Source organism: Haliaeetus leucocephalus, unplaced genomic scaffold (genome assembly GCF_000737465.1).
Source record: "Haliaeetus leucocephalus isolate CR32 unplaced genomic scaffold, Haliaeetus_leucocephalus-4.0 Scaffold247, whole genome shotgun sequence".
Classification (NCBI taxonomy): domain Eukaryota; kingdom Metazoa; phylum Chordata; class Aves; order Accipitriformes; family Accipitridae; genus Haliaeetus; species Haliaeetus leucocephalus.
The window spans coordinates 198,729-220,524 of NW_010972683.1; the positions used below are offsets into that span (position 1 = coordinate 198,729).

General features: G+C 40.9%; 1 protein-coding gene across 1 annotated transcript in view; it reads left to right on the top strand.

Annotated features, from left to right (window-relative positions):
• Window positions 1-20,145, top strand: part of GRIN3A (glutamate receptor, ionotropic, N-methyl-D-aspartate 3A) — a 77,674-nt gene extending 57,529 nt beyond the window's left edge. The window contains exons 7-11 of the mRNA XM_010568551.1: window positions 1,442-1,557; window positions 3,864-4,015; window positions 14,901-15,065; window positions 15,842-15,915; window positions 19,483-20,145. Coding sequence (XP_010566853.1) covers window positions 1,442-1,557; window positions 3,864-4,015; window positions 14,901-15,065; window positions 15,842-15,915; window positions 19,483-19,819 — 844 coding nt within the window. The 3' untranslated portion in view covers window positions 19,820-20,145. The remainder of the gene's footprint in view (window positions 1-1,441; window positions 1,558-3,863; window positions 4,016-14,900; window positions 15,066-15,841; window positions 15,916-19,482) is intronic.
• Window positions 20,146-21,796: the final 1,651 nt, after the last annotated feature.

Sequence of the window (21,796 nt, forward strand, 5' to 3'; positions counted from 1 at the left end):
TTCTCATACTAAATCCAAAGCATAACACTATACCAGCTACTAGAACGAAAACTAACTCTACCCCAGCTGAAACCAGGACTGTTTCCCACTTTCAGTGTCACTTATCCCACAAAACAGTTATTGAAGGGAGTGTGGCAGATAAAGAAGAAAGCATGTAATCCCCTGGAGGGAGTGATGCTTGGAGAGCAAGCTAGCATAGTACCAGCTGGAGTGTTTTCCAGGGGAAGAAGTCTTCACAGTAACTGCTAGCGTGCCTTCAAGCATGGCCAGCGTATAAATCCAGCAGGTTTCTGTGCCTGGGAGTGCTTTACCAGGCAGTGAGAAACATTCAGAAAAAAACATCACAGTCCAAGCAAAAGCTGCAAATGAGGTTCCTCAGCATCTTCAGCATGCTGGGAGAAGGTTCTCAGAGAGAAACCTTAAAGCCTTTATCATTAAAATGAGTAAAAGAAGCATTAGACTGGTAAAAAGTAATAAACACCAAGTCTTCTTGCTTTAGGGAATCATGGTATCACTGTGTTTCAGACATCTGTGCCTAACAATCTGGGGTCACACAATTGATTCACTCTGCCAGGAAACAGGAGGGGTAATAATAAGCCTGAAACAATTCATTCATTTTACACATAGAAGTTGCATAACAAATAGCCTGCAAATTTTTCATCAGAAGTTGTTTCCTGTTTACATATTTTTCGCAGACCCATCCTAATGATAATTAAGGTACATGATAGTTCCTTTGGGTTAAAGTGGAATCAATTCATTGAAATCAATGAAGTCATGTAACTTCACATCAGGAGAACACCCAGACCTTTAAGGTGACAAGAGTGGAGGGTGCAGTCCATGGTCAGATGAGAATAGGCATTGCAACTGTTCTTTTATATCATCATTTTATGCAAGCATGCTTTTCATAAATGATTATGTTAGTAAAATTCAGTCCTCTGTGTTCATGAAGAATGAACATCGAGAAAAGCTGATCTGGGTGAAGAAATTAATTTACCTCATATTCAAGGAGTAAGCAGGAGAAACACCTTTGTATGAGTTATCCTCCTGCGTTTCTGCTCTAATGACTGTAACTTTAACATCACAAAGAAACCAAGACAGCACTAGTATTTTAGCAATTTTTTATCTTTTCCAATAAAGCTTGTGCTACCTTTCAGTTGAGTTGAAGTCTAACATACTGTAGTATTTTCCATCTTTCAGCAGTACTTCGTGGGAGCAAAATAAGTCCTATGCCCGCTGTCCTGCTCTAGATGCACAAAGTTTATATTTCATGCATAATTCCTTTCTTCAAAATATAAATCAGGTTTGCATTTAAAATATCAGTCCCTGGTCTCTGTTTTCAATCAATAATCTTCCGCAGAACTGCACAGATAAATGTTCAGTGAGCATCACTGAATCTTAGACTATGAAGTGATTCTGTTTCTGACTTTGGTGTTGAATACAGGCATGATCCAGAGAAACTCGATGCCTTCATCATGGATAAAGCTCTCTTAGATTATGAAGTATCAATAGATGCTGACTGCAAGCTTCTAACTGTGGGAAAACCCTTTGCCATTGAAGGTAATAATCAGTTTTATAACATACTGCTCTATTTCTCATGTGTTGCATTTGGTTTATTGTGATTTTATATTCTCAAAGGAAGTACGCAGGTGAAACTGCGGACCCCTTGAAGATCATGGTAGAATTCTCAGTGATTAAGCTGAACGAAGGTTTCACCCTTTTTTGTAGTTTCTGAGCTTTCAGATCATTTGTACCCTCTGTTGCCATGATCCATATAGGAATTATTCAGACAGTCTGTCTCCAGACAAGTAGGAGGCACAGTCCATTTCACTGCTCACAATGAAATGAAGCAGCTCCTGAAATGAGGCTTGCTTTTTGTAGGCTTACTTTCATTACACATGTTCAAAACTCAGTGAAATGTGTTCAGAATGCTGTTCTACAGTTTCGCTCTCATCTGAAGCAGACAAACACTATTCCCATTTTAAAGGTCAGCTTAAGATTCCCACTGAATCTGTAGCTAATTGAAGCTAGAGAAGGGAGCTTCTCTACCCTGGTATGTAGCTTCCTGCAGCCCTGGTGTATTGGAAGGCAGCCTGGAAGCAAGGCTTGTCTGAAGCTGCCCCCCAGCATGGGTGAGCACATTGGCAGCTATTAGACTTCAGGAATCACTTTTGTGATTGATGGCCAGTGAAAATGGTTGGAGCTCCCTTTTTCCTCCCCTGCTTGCTCCCATCACACATTAAAACAACCTCCTTCAGAAATGTTGAAACCTGATTGAGGAAGGCTATATGCTAAATGAAGGCCAGGGGAAGCTGAGCATTTTAATCATTTCAGCTACAAGTCACCAGCACTAGGCATTTTGTAGAACGCTCCTTTTTGCTATACCTCATTAAAGTCTCCCATTTGAATTCACACCAAAGACCTCAAAGCAATCCATTTTCTTCTTTTCTTTTTCTTGTCAGGGAGGATATATGCACAGAGAGCTGTTCAGGCTATAGCAAGATTCGTGTGTGTGCAGCTGCATGTTTCACCATGCACATGCAACCTGATAAATCTTCCATTTCAGAAAGGTTAGCTCTACTGAAGTAAACCATCAGCTTCCACACCTTTGAATCAAGTAAAGCAAGTTTCAATACAGAAAAAAACAAATACACCCCAAAGTATATGTTTTTACGTAACTGGACTTCATATCACCCAATTACGAAACAAATATGCTGAAAATGTGGTATTTGTGAACCCTAGCTATGCCTTCTCTGAAAACATTCCTTCAATGTTAGCAAATATATTCAGGTGGAAATACAGGCACAATGTACAAAAATCATCAGCAAGGGACACTAATGCGTTGTAAGTACACATATCACATCACTCTGCATCACTGAAAAGAAAGCCACTGTGATGGCAAATGTACCACTCATACATTTGTGGGGTTTTTTTCTTTCTTCCTGTGTTGTTTTTTTTTTTTTAAAGGAGACAGTCTGAAATTCTGAATTCTGAACTGAAAAACAGAAATCCACAGTGGACTAAAAAGGAATCTTTCAAGGCAATTGGCAGGCCATCTCTGCATGCAACTGCATGTCTTCCAGGCATGAATTGTAGTTGTTTTTCTGAAGTCAAAACCCCAATTCTGCAAACTGAAAGATCATATTTAGAGTTACTGAATCCATTTTCACTTACAGTTAAGTCCTTTACGAGCACTTTAATGTGGTAAAAGATGACACAGTGGCTAAAAACTGTATTTATTACTGTCTGAAGGTCCATGTCACTGCCAGAGTATAACTGCATGAACACAAAGCATAGCCCCTGGGCTTTAAATTGCTGTGTGACAACAATACAGACTGCTTCCATATACATTTACATGCACACAGCTCCTTGTCAGAAAATGCATAGGAAGAAAAGAAAATGTCACATCTGACACCACAGTCACATCCACTACTCTAACAATGTAAAGGGATCACAGAATGGTTTACTTGACATTAAGGCACTTTTGCATTGCTAAAACAAAGTAAAAAAGAAGAACCCATGGCAAGGGCATGCAAAAGGCTGTGTTTCTAGGGAAAACAGATTTGTTCATCTATCTGTACCTCCATCTTAAGTTTTTGAAGCTCCAGTTGTACATACTGCTTTTGTGGCCTTAATAATTTTGAATCTGCATGTCCTGTTTGTATTAGGCTACTTTATTTTGCACAGCAAAAAGTCTCATCTTAGCATTCTCAGTCCACGGTAAGCCAGCATCCAGGTTTGAACTGGCTTGCTGAAACAGAATGCCAACTTGATCTGCCACACTGATAGTTGATAGCTGAAATGAACATAATTAAGCAAAAAGCAAACAAGTAAGAGAGAGATGTTTGTACTGTTTTTCCTTCTAGGATATGGTATTGGTCTTCCCCCCAACTCTCCGCTCACCTCAAACATCTCTGAACTGATAAGCCAGTACAAGTCCCACGGTTTCATGGATGTTCTGCATGACAAATGGTACAAGGTTGTTCCATGTGGGAAAAGAAGCTTTGCTGTCACGGAGGTAAGCGATGAACTTGGGTCACGTAAATGAGGATTTGCTCAAGTTGCCAATTATTTCTCCTTATTCGCAATGTCCAGTACACATACACACATGACAGATACGGGCTGCAGCTGAAGGGAAGCATTAGGCTTCAAAAGCAAGAGATGCTAAGCCCAGCAGCATTCAGATCAGAGCACAAGAAAAACATCAGTAAGACTGTGCTGCTAAGTTAGGCGTGCAGTGCATGCATCAGAGAGCACTTCTGGAGGCAAACAGGGCATGTAACATAGCATTAAAAAAGTGATCTGGCACACTGCACAACAAATCTATCTGATTCCACTCAGTTATGTATATCACCATCTACAGGATCTGTCAGTGATTCTGAACCATCTCACATGGGAGCAATAGGTAGAATAGCTAACACAGAGACCAACAAGAGCAAAAGAAGCAGAGAGAGTGGGAATTTAGTACATCCAAAATTTCTAATATAACCCTGACCGCTTCCTAACATGGGTGGCAGCTACTTGTACCAAAGATAGAACTTCAGCCCAGAAACGGTCCACTAAGATATCATGCTAAGAACAGAAGAGAAGCAGGTCTCACATCTAAGTAGATCTACAGGAAATGGAAGTAAATCTCCATGGATTACATCCTGGTATCAAATCAGAGGAGTTATGCCAGCTGATGGCAGCTGAAGATGTAGGCCATTATTTATGAGAAAAAGAATTTTCTTGTCAGAATAGCAGGGTTTTGTCAAGTTCCCTAGACTGTCAAGTAAAAAAAGATAAAGTACTGAGGAATCAAAAGATCCAGCATGCCTGAAGCTTAGAGCATACACTTTAGTTCAAGATTTTCCAAAAGACATAGGTTACATATTCTCACTAGTACAAAACAAGTAGCTAGAATTATGCTATCTCCTCCTCAGAGTGTTCAGCCAAATATCAAACCAACCCTACGTGTTACCAAAGGAAGTGGTGGCATGGCCGTTCTCCCCTAGAAGAGTAGCCCAGCTTCCTAGGGCTCTGACTCCCCCTCTTCAATGGTCACCTGAGCATCTTGTCTGCAAACCTCTGACTGCTGACTAAATCACCAGAAAAATAGCATTTTTTGGACATAAGACAAAGAAAATCTTTATTTGACTTTTTTAATACATAGATTGTTGGGGTATTTCTGCATCTCTTACTACGTTTTTTACTTTTTCATTAAGATTGTGTCAATATGAAATAAATTATATTTTAACATCAGACATTCATAGAAGAAAATTCAATTTATTTTTATTCAACTTAATTTTTTCTTTTTTTCTGTGATTAATTCAACACAAGAAAGCACATTTAAACAAAAGTGTGTATTCACTGCTATTTCTGATCTAGCTTATCTGAAGATTATATTATCATCTAACAAGACATGTATCTGGGGAATTTTCTTTTTAATGTAGCTGACACATCTGTTCCTGACAAGCACTTCATTCAATGACCTCTTGTTACTCTACTTTTTAACACAATCTTTTGAATTAAATCTCATGAAAATTACCCAATGGTAAATTTAAACTGTCTTAAAACTGAAAACTATTATAGCAGAGACAAACTTACCTTCTTAGTAATTTCCCCAGTGATGAGACATAAGGAGCTTCCTTTGATCACGAGAATCTTACTCCAGTAGTTGTACCCAGGGCTGTATTCTCTGTATTTCTAGAGAAATAGCTAAGACACAGAATCATTTCTAAACATCTTCCAGTTAAATGATACAGTTTTATGTAGTACTGTTTTTCTCCCAGAAGACATACTTGCTGCTTTAAGCCAGTGGTCTCTAGAGTGGGGTACCTCCAGCCCCTGGGAGTGTGTGAGATGATCCACTGGGTTGCAGGAAGACAGTATTAGAACTTCAGTAATATATATATGTATATAAATTATAAATAAATATACATATATGGGGGTGCATGCTCAAAAAGTTACTGATAGAGGTGTGTGATCAAAAAAAGTTTGGAGACGATTGCTCTAAGCCTTAGGATCTCACGACTGTTTCTAGAAACAGGAACTTTTTTCTGCTGTAGCAAATACAGTAGTAGAAAAAATAAGCCCTGGCTGGTCAAACTGCAGAAGGCATATTATAAAACCAATTGGATTTGTCCTTTTGAGAAGAAAAACAAACATGAGCAAAGATAGAATACCTTGCATTCAAAGTGGAGAGAAAAAAATCTAATAGGCAGCATGTCGTTTTTACAGTTACTCTTCTGAAAGCCCTTTGCAATTTAAAAATATGAGGAAAGACCTTACCATTTTCCTGCACAGCTATTGCTAGTAGATTTTCTCTGAGGCAAACCCAGTTCTTTTGCTTCTTTGCTAGATTTTCATTAACTCCTTCATGTTCAATGCATGCAATACTGAGAGTCACTGGTTTTCAGGTAAGCCTTAAATTCCCTGTGTTCATGGCATGAAAAAAACAGTTGCATGGTGTAAGTACTCAAAGATTCCTCAAGGCCTGCCAACAAAGGGAGAGGAGGTGAGAAAAAAGCTGCTCCAGTCTGAAAAAAAAAATAATATGATTTTGTCACATGAATAGGTTATGGAATTCCTTTTTTTCTCAGTGTTGGATAGCAGGAGTTTTTAAGCATGGGGTCACAGCTGGAAGACGCACTGTGCTTTAAAGTAATTCAGTCTTTTGAGTGTAACTCTCACGTGATGGCCAGAAAGGAAGGCAGGTCTAGCTGCTTGGGGGCTGGTTATCTGACTGTAGTCCTTATTTAGTCTTCAGTTGTGCTAACCCAACATGCATAACTGAGTTTTTTTCTCCAGAGACCAAGGTCCAGCAAGCTGGTTCAGGTAACTGAACTGAAGGACTCTGAAGTCACTCAAAAGACTGTCTTTGAACAAGGCCTCACATACTCAAAGGCCTTATGCAATCAGAAAGAGCGAGCAGAAACAGAAGACCACTTCCTTGTAAGTGTGTGCCGTTGTAGGATAAGCTCTGCTAAGTCCAGACCTTCCTCTTCCTGAATTATTCTACTTCTACCTCATCTCCCATGAGCATACCCTCCTCTTCACCTACTCCGCTTGACCAAGAACTTGCAGATTTTAGAACTTGCAATTTCACAGCTGGGACAAATTTACTAAACTAAACAGGGCCAAGCAGCAGACACTCTCTAAACCATAGCTACTCCATCATTACATCAAGAAGGATGGGAATTATTCTTTGTCTTATCTTTATGTCAGTTTGTATCCTTTACTCCTATACAGCACAGAAATCTCTGTTATTTAACTCCCTGCAGTCAGTCACAGCAACATTCAACAGATTCACTGAAGTGTGGACAATGTTCAACACAGAAGCAAATAATTAATTTTTTAAAAAGTCTCAGCTTCTAAGTGGGTAGTCATTCACATGGATTATATGCCAAACTAAGACCCAGCAATTGCCTTTTGGTAGCTGGAGTAAGGCTTTCTATTTTTCTATGTCTTTGTGATAAATTTGGTCTGTGCCTGTTGACCAAGGGTAATGACCCAAAAATGGGAACATATGTAGGTGAAATATTGATCAGTATAGCCTTTAAACGGGTGAAATAGCAATCTTCCTTTTTTGTTATTACCTCTTTAGACTGTACCTGATTCTTATCCACCTGCCACTCTTGCCCACTGAGGTTAATTTTTCTTTAGATTTGTTTTGAGATTCATCTTCCTACTCTTCAATTTTTTCTAATCTTATACCGGGAAATTGTATTTCCAGTGACAAAACTCACTGCTAGCTCTTTCCATGTATCTCTATCTGGCAGCACTTTGCTCATTCTAAATTGCATTTGAAAACAAAGTTGTCTTTAAAAGGCATGATTCAGACTGGGGCTAGAAAATTTGCAGTGACTCCTCAAGCTGAGAAGCCAAATAAAGATGAGTTTGAAAGTGCAGAGGTCAGTAGGGCTTGACTCCACTGTTTTGTATGAACCTCTTCAGCAAAAGCACTTGTCCAAAGCATCTTACTCTGGCCAGCGCCCATTGGATCATTCATGGGGGATGCAGCTAACTCAAACTTAGAAGGAATTGCTGCAGTGAATTGCATCTTACCTTCTCCACCACAAGTAATTGTAATTGTTGGTAGCAGTGACTGTTCACACTGATTGCTAGCCACTAGCAATATCACTTGAGTACTCTTGATTTAAAATTGTCATATTCTAGTCTCAGAGGAATTTCTTTGTTGTAAATTTGCTAAGTCACTACTTAGGGCAGAGCATGATGCAGGAGGGAAGTGGGGTTGACAGAGTTATATTTGCACATATTACATCTGGACATAATCGGTGTAATTTGTTTTCAATTTGCATACAATACACTTAGCCCTTCCTCTACCCTGCTGTTATTCTCAATGCCACTTCAGCAGGAGCCAGACTCCTAGGACTTTCCCCTCCAGCACATTAGCTCCACCCAAGGTCAGGAGAGACTGCAAATTCATACTTTCTGTGGCATATTGGGGAACCAAAATACAGTGAATTGGCAGCTTTGCAACTTTCTGCTCATGGCAGCGAAACAGCTACAGCACTAAGCCACTATGACAGCAGGCAGGGTGGATGGCCTGAACAAGCAAGTTGCCTATCAATTAGCAGTGGTTTTGACTGCTCAGAACAGGCAGTAATGATCAGGGCAGAGTGTTTAGAAGATGAGCTGGCACACTGTGGTTTCTCCAGACAGTATGAAAGAGAAGGCCCCCTCCTGGTCCAGGGAGCAGTCGGGCTTTGGGAAAAGCTAACTATGCATACAGGCTGCTTCATAGCTTTTAAGCTACATTTTTTAAAATGTTATTGTTAAAACTGTATCCTCTATTTCACTTGAAAGGCTTATATATTCTCTATTCACAAGTGTCACAGGACAATTGAAGCTCTAAAACTTAAAGACTGATTTGCACATAGACTGGCTGTTCAGTCAGTTAACAACCAGTACATGGAATAAAAAATCATGTATTGTTACGTAATGCTATCCCAACTATTAACATCAACAACTTATTGATGCTTCACACAAACAGCATCTAAGGTGACATTTACAATAACAGTATATGCAAACATACACATAATGGCAGCCCAAACTGACCCTGTTACTGCAGACCCACTACTTTCCATGGGTGCGGACACTGGGGAAGGCATAGTGCTGCACACCTCCTGCCAGTGCCTGAGGGAGAGGTCCATGCCACTAATGGTGGGGATTGGTCATTGACCATGGGCTTCCATCTGATCCAGGCCAGGCACACAGTAAAGACAGAAGTCCTTTCATTCTCTCTTCTTCTCTCATCAGTGGTGGGATCTCTGATGGCTCTTCTCCAGCGTCTTTGAAGGAACTTGCTCAAACTTGACCTGCTGTGGCTTGTGCCTGAATTGGTGATCTTTGGCCTTGGCATCACCCAGGGTGCACAATCAGACAGCGCCTCATTCATCTTGCCATGATTTCATCCCATTGTCATCCAACAAATTGTCCCTTTCTGCTCTGAGTTTTGCCCAGTCTCCTTAAAGGTCAACAGTTAGTTTCCTTTTTTTTATACCAATCATTTGACAACTCAACAGTCATTTTTCTAGCCATTACGTTGAAACTGTGGTTTATATGTTTGTCTCTGGTGGACTGCAGGCGTCAAAAGAAGGCCATGCAGACCCCTCCACAAATGGAACGAACTGCCTTGTGCTCATATATAAAAGCTGCCTATCAGTCACCTTTCACAGTACCTTGTTACTAGTGCATGAAAAACAAACACACGAACAGGAACAAAGATTTTGCTTCCAAGACAATTTGCTCAGTCTGCACATATGCTGTCTGGGGAGGAGAGCTGGTCCTTGCCCACTGGAGGACTGGGATCATTATGAAGAAGGTTATCACAAAATGACAGACATTGCATTGTAAAGGGGTCATCTCAGTGTGGGAAGAGCCAGTGGCACCTGGACTTGCCCTGGGGAAAAAAATACTTTATGCAATGATCCTGAAGAAAGGAGTGTATTGAGTATGGATTCTGACAACAGAGTCAGAAAAAGCATGTTTTGAGTCTCCTGGAAATGAGTAGCAGATTTAGATTCACCTATTGAAACTGAAAAAAAAAATAGTTCACTATTTGAGGAGACAAAGCTGTAACTCGCAATGCACCAGCCTGTAATAACACAGAAGCAAACATCTCAGTACCTAATTCAGATGATATGTGTATTGTTGTTCTTCCCACTGTGGACAGGTCTTGGATAATGGATGAGTTGAAAGAAAAAGATCTATTACAAAAGGAAGTGTTTTTCCACATCTGTGCAAAGCTCCTTACAAGAAGGGAAAGGAACTTGTCTTCCTAATGTGAGACAGTGATTTACAGTATCTTAAAATTTGGCACTTGAAACCCTAAAGCCACAGTCACATGTCTTTCTTTGCTAAGGGTAATCTCTCTAAAGAGATTAAATACATACTACTTCAGTGCTTCCACTTCTCTGAGAGCACAGAAAGCCATCACAACGAACAATGAATAACTAACAGTCTCTGCAGCTACACAAAATGCCACAATCTGGAGACAGGGACAGGTTTTAATACTGTTTAGTTACCTAAATACAAGCATCAGCAGCTGTAGGATTTTGCAAACCTACTGAGATGCCCAAATGAGTTTTGAAATCTGCCCTTCGTATCCATTTATCTCTAGTAAAGCTGGAAATAATTCCTTCTTCACAGAGGTGCTGCAAAATTTAACTTCCTGATCTCAGCAAAGCTTTTTAAAATCCTTGTGGGGAAAATGCTGTCAAAAAGGATAGCTTATTATTATAGCTAATACACACGTGATACCCCTATTTAGTATTTGGGTTCAGCAGTGTGTAGCACTAATACCTGTGCAGTGCTGCCAAGCTACAAAGTATCCACAAAAATCTTTAGAGGCCTCTAATTAGCCAAAGATGGACCACAGACCTATTTGATGGCTTATTCACTGCTCTCAGTGCAACCAGAGAGAGTAAATCATTTACAGTCTCTTGTAGCAGGGAGTAAAGCAGGAGTTTTGCCCATGAGATCCAATAATGAAATCACTGAATGCTGTTTTTTGTCTCTGCTCCCCCCTTCAAAGAGGATGCAAATATCAAACTCTCGTCTCTGTATCCCCTTCCTTCTCTTCAGGGCCCAAACTAAAAGCCTATAACTATGGAGGAAACAGCAGGAAATGTTTAGGTAGCAACTGCAGATATCGGTTGATAAATTAGAAAAGTCTCTCCAAGGATACATAAAAAAAGCAGATACCTCCATTTCTGTTCTTGTATTTGTTGGTTTTCAGAAACTGCCAATTTCCCAATTTGCAAGTGGCAAATAACTTAGAGGCTGTTGCCAGTGTAGTGCTTAGCACGCGTTAGCTGCAATAATCACAGGATTGACTGTGGTTGCTCATGGCTTCAGAACCACCTCATGGGCATAATTGAGTTCCTTCTCCTAAGATGCAGGGAGCTACCTCCTGAATTTATGATTACAAAGTTGGAGCAAGGACTGTGTTTTTATCCTGGCTTAACAGAGAATACACCACATTATGGGCTTTTATTCTGTCCCCCCAAAAAAGGAAAGGAAAGAAGATATTTCAGTAGAGAAAGTCATCAGTTGGTTTTCTGGCAATAGCCAGCAAAGACTTAACACACACATACCTAACCCCCTACCACTTCAGCAAAGAGGAAAGCAGTGATACAGAGAATCCAATTTATTGCTGCTCTTTCCAAATATATTCTATATATGCACCTACAAATACATGAACAAACTACAAAATAAGTAGTAGAGCTGCTCTGATACTGATCAGCATGAAGCTATGAAAATGAGAGATGCCTCTATAAGATGGTTTCCTTTATTATTTAACATGTGTGTCTACAGTAATTGTGAACAGCTGATAAATTGCCTTTTTACAATGGTATGTAAATGTGCTGATACTGCTATAAATAATCACTTCATACACTGTAAGACACACTGTGCTAATTATTTCTCCCCTACCTCATTTCCCCACTTAATTTAGTCTCAAAAATTTCCCTCTACTGTGCAGCCTTTATCAGGCAGCTCTTTCAATGCATTATTTTCTGTATTGCTAGATGAAATATTATTGATGGTTTGTTTTGGCATTTCCTTTCCTAGGAAAAGATGTCTTGTTTGGGACAATTTCACAAGCTATCCATTACAAATGAAAAACGCATCTGAGATGCCAGTGGTGGAACTTCTTTCACCTGTTTCCAGGGAAGGTAGAAAACTATTCTGCAGAGCTGACAGGACAGTGAGCCAGACTCTCATCAGCATAAATCAGAGCAGCTTTACTGAAGACAAGGGAGTTATTTTTCATGTAAGGAGCTGGCCAAGTGTTCTCTCTGCAGCAGTACTGAGTGGCATCAAACACCAGCCTCAGACTGGAGGAGACATCTCAGGCATGCAGGAATCCCCACTGCAATTGCCACTGTGTCTCTTTTTATTATTATTATTATTTTGAATGGCTAGAGTTTTATCATATGCCATGAAACCTAGTTCCTATTCTCAGAGCAATATAAATGCTCCCTACCATACAGCAACCTAACCCTAGCAGATCAGGCCTCCTTACTGATGTCCCCTGCCTTTGGGACTTCTGCATTACTTCTCAAGTAGCTAAGCAAAAGGACCTTCACCCAGCTGATTCACTGGTTCCTGCCACCAAGGGAGTTTATAGCAATGCCCACTCATAGACTGTTGTTCTGTATGACACCAAAGAGCAGTAACCTGGGAATATATATAGACACAGAGGGGTGTTCTTCAGATAACTGAGCAAATCTATTCCTTTTTAATTATTATTCTATTTCTCATTCAGTTTATCCTTATATCTACTGTTAACTCTAAATCTCTAAGGAAGTTGTTTCATACTTGCCCTTGAACATTCTTTTCAGGAAGCAAGTAATTTGCATTAGTGCTTCTTGGAGAATTAACAAAAGCACATTTAACCGATATGTTCAGCTAGTACGCATAGCCGTCTCTTTGCTTCTTACAGGTACTTAAATATGCTGAGTTCAGAGATGGGCTGTACTGAGGTCTTGGCCTAAAGACCTCTAAGAAAAATGTCAGACATGGGGCCTCACGCTGCTTTTATGCTATATGGGCTAAAAGCTGGGCTTCACTGCTAATTAAGAAACAGGCCAGGTAACACAGACCTCTAGTCAAACACTTTGGTTTTTCAGTGGCTTAAAGCATTACCACCTGTGATTTTTGTGTCACCCTCCTGTTCCCCTAACTGGAAAGACAAAGTATGGGACAACAGGCTCTTGCCAACAAGAAATTCCAATGCTGAGAGGGAAGTTTTGCTTTTAGGTTGAACCGATGCACTCTCAGCATCAGGAAACCCTTGTGCCAATACTCTTGACACCCTTCTACCCTAGATTCACTTTCTTGTGGTTTTCCACTTTCCTTTCCAGGCTGCAGTAAGTTTCTTTAGAAACTGCTTTTATACACCCATTATACCCTTCACCAGCCTGACATGTTTATTCACTGGTACAAAAATTCTCTTCCCAAAAATTCTGCTCAGTGCACTTTGGGGCAAGCAGGTTGATTTTGGCAGAGAACCCCCAAAATAAGAGTTCACTGCCAGTGCCACATGCAAAAGTTCTCACTCTGCTAGATTGCTGAAGCTCTGCTCTTGTTAAAAATCTGTGATACGCTATCTCGTATCATTGTGTTTTAAAGAACAGAAATCAAATAAGAAGACCAGAAGAAATACTGCTCACAATCACCCAACAAAAGTACACAAAGGGACTTCCAAGCCTTCAACTTCAATGGACTACACTAATCGACTCCGTGGCTTAAAATGACTTTGTAACAAGATTCTTCAAACATTCTGTAATTTCTTTCGACTAAATTCAATTGCTTTTCTGGATTACGCAGCTATAGTCATAACAAAGCACAATCCCCACCATCACCCACCCACCAAACTAAGAACAAACTGAAGGAACTCACAGGTCAATTATCCAGGGTTATAGCATCCCAGATACCACCTCCTGACACACAACCCCACCCAAAGCAATTTTCTGCTCCTTTTTTTCTGACATGGGGAATAACATTCTTTAATAGAAAGGCACAAGTAGAACTTGTATGCTTAGAAATATTTCCAAAGTAGTCTGCTGGCAGTAATTACTAGCAAGAGGTTTTAGTTACTGATAAACTCATAACTGAGTTACGGAGGCATGAGAATAAAGGTACTAAGATTATACGTAACATGCAAACCTGACCCACCCATTGGGGTGCAGGTATTTGTAGTACAGATTGCTGCCGTACATGGTTACTTGGTCTTCAGACATGATTAATGCCAGTAACAGACTCAAATTAATTAAAGGCTTCCTACCCTACATGAAAATGGTGGGTCAGCAGAAGAAGGTGAGAGTGTTCCTGTTTTTCATAATTGCAGTCAGGGTTCCTAACAGACAGTTTCAGTCCTGTTAATGTAGGGAGTGGATGGGCGCCATGTTTGTTCTACTACTTCAAAATGTTTTCTCCACGACCTTCCATCAAGGGTAAAGCCTAAAAAGGGGGAGTTAATGATCAATTCCCAGAAAATAATGAACAGCAGGTCTTAGCTTAGTGCTGATGAAGGACTTGCTCTACAGTTCATTGACTGTATTCCATCAAGCAATATTTGCTTTTACAAATGCAAAGACACCACAAATACTGGATTCTCGTACATGTTCAACACTTAGTGTCCTCAGGGAAACAGCACAGGAAAAAAATTCCCTGGTCTTTAGCTGATTCTTACTCCCATGACAGGTCCTTTGCTCTGATTGAACGAGCTTTCTGCAGCACAGAAGGGCTTTGCTGTGAACAGTTTCCAGACTATTCTGCAGTATTTTACCACTCTGTGTTCAGTCAGACCACATTTCCAATGAGAAAAAGGAAGTATCTGTTAAAATACACTAACAGCCTACTTCATTAACTTCCGCTTTTGATTTTATTCACAGACACTGCAAATGGGCATCAAGCATTTTTCTGGGCTCTTTGTGATGTTGTGCATTGGGTTTGGCTTGTCCATTCTCACTACCATTGGGGAACACATAGTGTACAGACTGTTCCTACCACGAATCAAGAAGAAATCCAGGATGAAGTACTGGCTCCATACAAGTCAGGTATGTATTCAGAAGGAACCCTGTGAAAGTCATGTGGCTAATTAAGAAAGTCTGGACAACAACAAGGTTTAAAAGGTTGCAGGAGCACTGATGATTAGCATTTGAAGTGTGACAGCAGCTTCTGGAATTTGAAGAGGCTTACTTAATGATGGAATGAGAAGCACAAAGGAAACAGTTCAAATATTCACATCTGCAAAGCATACAGAAGGGACCTTTCCATTTGCACGTGTAACCTTACAACTCTTTTGGACACCAGAGAAAAACAGTGTTGTTATCCTGAACTGGCTAAGCAGAACATTTTATCTCACTGTTAACAGCTTCCCAAACTTTCGATGCATGCAGGAAGTGCTGGGTAACCTCCTTCATTATTCTAGGGAAAATGATGGAAGAAAATTGCTCTAGGTGTTTGCTCTAAAGGAAGAGGGTACTTTGCAGCAAAAGGCACAAAAGGGAAGGGCTTCTATTGCTTTAAAGCAGCACAGTGAAAGAGATCCTTAACAAAATAACAAAGTTTGCCAAGATCTCCTCTTTTTCTGAGGAATTCTAACACCAAGGATTGTTTGCAAACTATTTATCAACCTTTCACATTGCCCTCCCTTGGGAAACTATGCGAAAATAAATCTGTTGTAATGACAAAGCACAGACGTTGCTTGTATCCCTGAACGTGCAAAATAATTTTGGCACAAGTCCATCACACAAAGCCCAAACTGTTTACCTATTTATGGAGCTATTCTTAATCTTGCTTTTACTAATTTATTTTCTTCTTTTCCCTCTAGAGATTACATCGTGCTCTGAACAGTTCATTTATTGAAGACAAATGCCAGCCTAAGACGAAACGAGTAGAAAAGAGGTAGGAAGTTTTGCATGCTTTAAAACACAACTACAAAAATTACTTTGAAATGAAATATGTTGTGTCTGGATATCTACTTATGGATCTAATACACCCCAAAGATAATAGAAACAAAAAAAGGAAACCAGATAGAATTGACAAAGGAGGGAGAAATGAATTAATTAAACCTAGTTCTTTCATGATTTTGCATACATCTAATAAAAGCACACCCATTCTAAAGACAGGCTTTGCAGTTTTTTAAGTCTGCTGGCCTTGGTTTTAGGTAATTAATTACTCACATACTAAAGCACTGGCAGCTAACTAGGGCCCTGTGAGATAGCTTTACAGTGAATGAGATGTCAGGCAGTATGTATGTTAGAAACTTTTTCAGCTTTCTTATTTTTTAGAATGAGAAATAATAAAGCTGAGAAGAGGAAAATGCAGTCCTTTCAGAAACCTTTGTCTCAAACAACTCTTGTTGGAGAAAAAAAGTAGGTAACAACCTTGCCTTGTTTTCATAGCCTATGTCCTCTGAAGAGGAGACAATCTTATCTATAGCTACCAGGAACACAAGGCATTTTATTAAAACTATACATTTGCTCAGTAATTCAAAACTATTAGTGCACTTTTTAAGGACACAGGCAGCAGTATTTCTTTTCTACAGATAAGTTCAGCCACAGACTATAGAAAAAAAAAGTCTTCCAGGCTGTTGCTAGATATTTGGTATGACTGAAACCCACGTAGGGAAATGTATGTTGTGTTTAGTTTGTCATTCCTGAACTAATGGCAGCAAATATAAGAAGTGAGCATCTATAAGTTTCTAGACTGCCTTTATACAAACAAGTATATAAAAGCACATGCAATTAATTTCCTCTGTTCATTCCTTCATCTTATTGCCCCACAAAGCCCCATAGTGTGGCACATCCTTGCACACAGCAACTCCTTGCTTTTGATCTTCGAACAGCAGTACCAGGAGCTGACTGCTGCAAAACATTTCCTCCTCCTACACCCTCCTCACTGGGTGGTAGCGTTCACACTCCCACAACCTGAGGCACTAACGCAGACGGAGGACAGTCTTCCAGAGGAGGGGGCTCTCTATATCTTTGGTGATACAAAAAGCACCAGCTGAATTATTTGCTGAATATTGAGCAGTGCAAAAATTTCATAATACAAGAACATGGCCAGAAGCCCCAGAGAATGGCTTAAAAGAAGCAGCACACAAATATTATTTCAACATTGAGAATGAAGATGTGCTGCTTGCCCAAAAACTTCTGCCCACACAGTATCCAGCCCATGTGTGTGTGCACGGACACCTACCCACTGTCCTTGCTCTTGTCATCGTCTGAGCTGCTGTTTGCACAAATTACAGTGAATTTAACTCAACACACCTAGTAACATGGTGCCCAGCTTGGCATGAACACTGATGTGGCAAGGTACGACCCAGAGCTCTCAAATCAGTTATATTACTACAGAGTTTTTTATTCCTGCTGGGGACTGTGGAATTATTAAAAGCACCAAGATACAGAAAAGAGGTGGACAGAATTTGTATTATGCTACTGCTATTTTCCTCAGGGAAGAAAAGCCACTGTTTTTTTCAGTTCATAACTTTCCAAAAACTAGGACAGCTGCTCAGCATCAGTAGCCAAACTGTAAAGAGTTTTATTTACTTGATGTAACTTGAGTGTTAACTGTGGACTCTGGCCTTTGTTAAAACCACCTGCCCAGACACCCAGACAAAAGCACCACCACCAGCAGCCACAGAAGCTATGTCAGTTACTAACACTTTATCAAAAAAAGCTGTGTTTTGATTTGCGAAAGAAAAATGTATCAGAAATTATGGATTAATGATGACTCTGAGAAATATTTACAAAGCAAAGGGCCGCAGCTTCTCTGAGACATGTACTTCTGCTCCAAGGCAAGTTGGGCGTGTTGGCTGCCCGGGACCCTGGGGACCATGGGTTCTGCAGAGCTACACAGCAGGGAGACAGCTTTGGGCACCACAGCCCCTTGCCAGTAGTTCTGCCATTTGCTAGGTGGCCTTTTTTGTCTAGACAGCTGTCTGTGTGGAAATGCAGCAGGGAGGCCTTCTGCTCTTGGCCCTGGAAATGCTTTGCCAGTTTCTACTTGCCAAGGCTAATCCTATTCCCTGTCTGAAAACGCTTAAGTGGCGCTTCTTTGTTTTCATCTCTTCAGGGAACTAACATAATTGCATCACAAAACATACATCCAGTTTAGCACAAGACTTGAGACTCTTCCCATCTTTTATTTTGAAATATGAGAAAATTGCTGATCTACATAAAAATGAACAACCCTGCATACGCATCCCCACTGGGATTCCCTGAGCCCTCCAGAGCGTGACCCAGGCTGGGGCTGCCACTCCTGTGTAAAGCCTCCCCTCCTCCCTCTCTGCCATCCCCTCTTTTCGAAAACACTCCTGATTGCCACCTCCTCTAAAGAAATTTCCACTTTCCAACTTTCTTCTCTGCAGGCAGGTGAGAAAAGTATCTACTCCCAGGTCCGGACTCCTCCTGCAACCAACTGTTTTCAGCAATCCCAATCCTGAAATCTTAATCCTTTTCCTTAACCTGCTGATTGGTAACTCACACTAATAGGCATTTTGTCCAAGGATACCCACAGAAGACCTCTATGATGGAACAGTTTTAAGAGCAACTACTTCAGAGTTTCAACCTCAGTTTATCAATTGAACGCACACAGATCTATCCAAAAGGTAAAACAGGTAGGAAAGCCAAGCTCGTCCCCCACAACAGTAAACTCTGTGCTTCCTTATGTTCCAGTTGGAGAGTGGAGGCCACAGGGTGCTCCTCTATTTGGGAAAAAACCCTGGGAAATGCCCTGATTTGGGAGGGCTGCAGAGTGAAATTCCCAAGAAAGAGAAGATTCTCTGGAATCAAAATATTTTGGAAAGACTTTTCCACAGGAAAACATTGAAGTATTTGAAAAAGTTCCCAAATGGGAATTTCTCCCCCAACACAAAAACTCCAAAGTCTGTTTGTTCCGTCAGGAAGCTCAGGTCTGTACCTGCAGTGTTGGGATACACCACATCATCATGTCCATCCCCCAAAGCGCAAGCAGCTACTCAACAAGACTTCAAGTCCAAGGGCACGCTTTTCCCTTCACCTCTCCACACCAACTCTATGCAGGTTCTTTCCTCCTCCATGGGAGCAAATGCCCAAGCTAGCAGAGTACAAACACACAAAGGACTAACGCTGTAATAAACTTAGGACATTGCAACCACAAAAGCTTTCAGAAAGCTACGGAGGAGAACTCACATCTTCCTGAGCTGGAGTTGAGAGGACCATAATTTCGTAACTAACATAAAAAAAGTTTCAGGGAATATTAATTTTAGGATTCTGTTCTAGTCTCTGCTATGGTTTAATCACAAAAATTTGGCCATTTACGTTCATGATTTGTGCTTCTCTAGGAAAATAATTCCAAGGATAAAGGAATAATATTTCTATGTAATTTGTAACAGCAGCATATTTTTCCAGTAGAATGGCTCACAGGGGAGGGTTGCATACACACAAGAGCAGGCTCTGATTTCATATTAACTCTCACATCTCTGTTCAGGTCCCATGTAGGGAACAGCCAGCATGCTGTGTGGAATACAGCCAATCTAGGCAACTGTCACCGGAAAAAATATATCTGCACTGATGAAGGGCAAAATGAGGTGACGATCCGACAGCACCAAGACATCCCCCTGCCACAGGTGAGGAGAGAGACTCCAGCTTCTTTAACGACCAACGGGAAAGCAGAGTCCCTCAATGCTGCTAGGACCTCAGTGATGCAAGAGCTTACAGAGCTGGAGAAGCAGATTGAAATCATCAAGCAGGAGCTGCAACTCGCCATGGACAGGAAATCAGAGCTGGAAGAGTATCAGAGGACAAACAGGACTGCAGAGCCCTAGGCCAGCATACCTGGGCCCTTTGCCCTTTTCTTCCTTTCTCCCCTTCCTCTGTAAAATTTGTAACACACTTTTGTAATGCCAGAAAGAGGTGCAAAAATAAAGCAGGCAATATGCTCTTCATGACAGCAGAACTGCAGCAGCCCACAGCCACTGCCACCCTCCTGAGTCCTCCTCCTTTCATAACAAGTTTCTCATTCTTCTGGCAAACATCAGCCATTCCCAAGGACTGGAGAAACAAGGAGCATCCAAACAGCGAGAGTTCCTGGTTCCTCCACTTGACAGTACAGTGAGGTTCCCACTTTTTTAGCCCTTTCTGTGCATTAATTCAAAAAAAGAAAAAGGAAAAAAAAAAAAGAAGGAAATTTAAACTGCTCATTGGAAGCATGTTCCTTGTTGGTATGTTTTTGTTGTGCTATCTATGGGTCTAGTCTCTGTTCGTGCTAAGGCTCCTTATGATTGCCTCATTACACCAGGTGCTAGTTCTGTGTTGGCAATCCCTTCCCTCCTGGCACAGGCTGTGCTTTCACGAGACAAATTCTTGGTGGCAAACCCAGTACACAACATTCCCTCAGCTCTGTCAGCACAAATGCAGATGTGGCTACTCTGTGACTGTGATACAGGAACTCACCCAGCTTAAAAATAACTTGATAAAAACCAAACCACCACCACCTCTGTCTGCTTCTGAGCCCTAGTTTGGCTTCCACTCCCACCCAGAGAGAAGCCATGCAAACAGCTGCACTGGCAGATGTGAGGGAATGGGTTCACAGTGGCACAGAGCAATGATGAGGGGAATGGAGGGGTGGCAGCACTGTAAATCAGTATTTACAGCTGAAGGAGAAGTATTCACCAATGCAAATCTACTCCCTTAATATTCTCTGTCTTCAAGTGACAATAAGGTTCTTTCTGACAGCCAAAGTGACATAAAGGCGCTCTGGTCCATGATTTATTCTGACACCAAGCTCCCACCAAAGTCAAAGGGAGTCACCAAAGCCTCCCTGTGGACCAGGGCTCACTGTGAAGGAGAATGAGAGTTGCAGTTTCAAAGGCAATGTATGGAGTGGAGCTCCCTCCCACCTGGACGATGAGTAGAGGGGCAGGAAGGGTAAGCTGTTCAGCACCTGAATAAAACTGCATCAACCCAACTGACTGTGTTATTTAAACAGGATTTCTATGAATTTTTAAAAAACACTTTCCAACACATCGCCTGTTACAGAGAAAAAGAACATTTGTAACACTGTCAGGATTAACTCTGGTGTCTCAGGTATGTCACCAGTCATTTTTACCCTCCCTATATCTCTAGCCACCTGTGTGAATGCTGCCAGGGGTGATGTTCTCACCAGGCATGGTTTAAAAGCTACAGGCAGATCTGAAACTGTATTTTGGGGTTTGAAAAAGGCATTCTACCTTTTTGCACCTTTAACCTTTGAAAAACACTTGCAAATGAAAAGCTCTGCATGGACCACTAAAAGCTGATAGCAGCAATACCCAGACTAATTACCCTCATCAAGAGTTCACATTCTATTCCCTGCTCAGTCCTTGGCCTCTGCTTTTGGGCAGCAAGTGCGTCTGCTTCTTTCAATACAGTCAGTAACAAAGGGAAGAGTAATTAGACATGAAGCAGGGAAGTAGGATCCAGACCCCTGCACGCTAGATAGGTCTGAAAGACCTAGGATGTCCCTTCTTTCCTTGCTCCTGACAAGGTAGATGACTATGAGCAAGTCACTTAGGCTGCTTTTGTGGCCTTCCCTTACCTTCCCTCCCTCATTTAGATAATCAGCTTTTTAGGAAGAGGTTTTTATTTGTGTAGCATCCAGTACCTTACAACCTCCAACATCATTTGGTTACAACAGATGAACACTGCTCTTTTCATTATTATGAGACAAACACTAGGAAAGAAATATTTCAGCCCAATTTTATCAGTATGTTTATCAACAGTTGTTATGTCTTTATCTCTACATGCACAACCCCAGAAAAAGG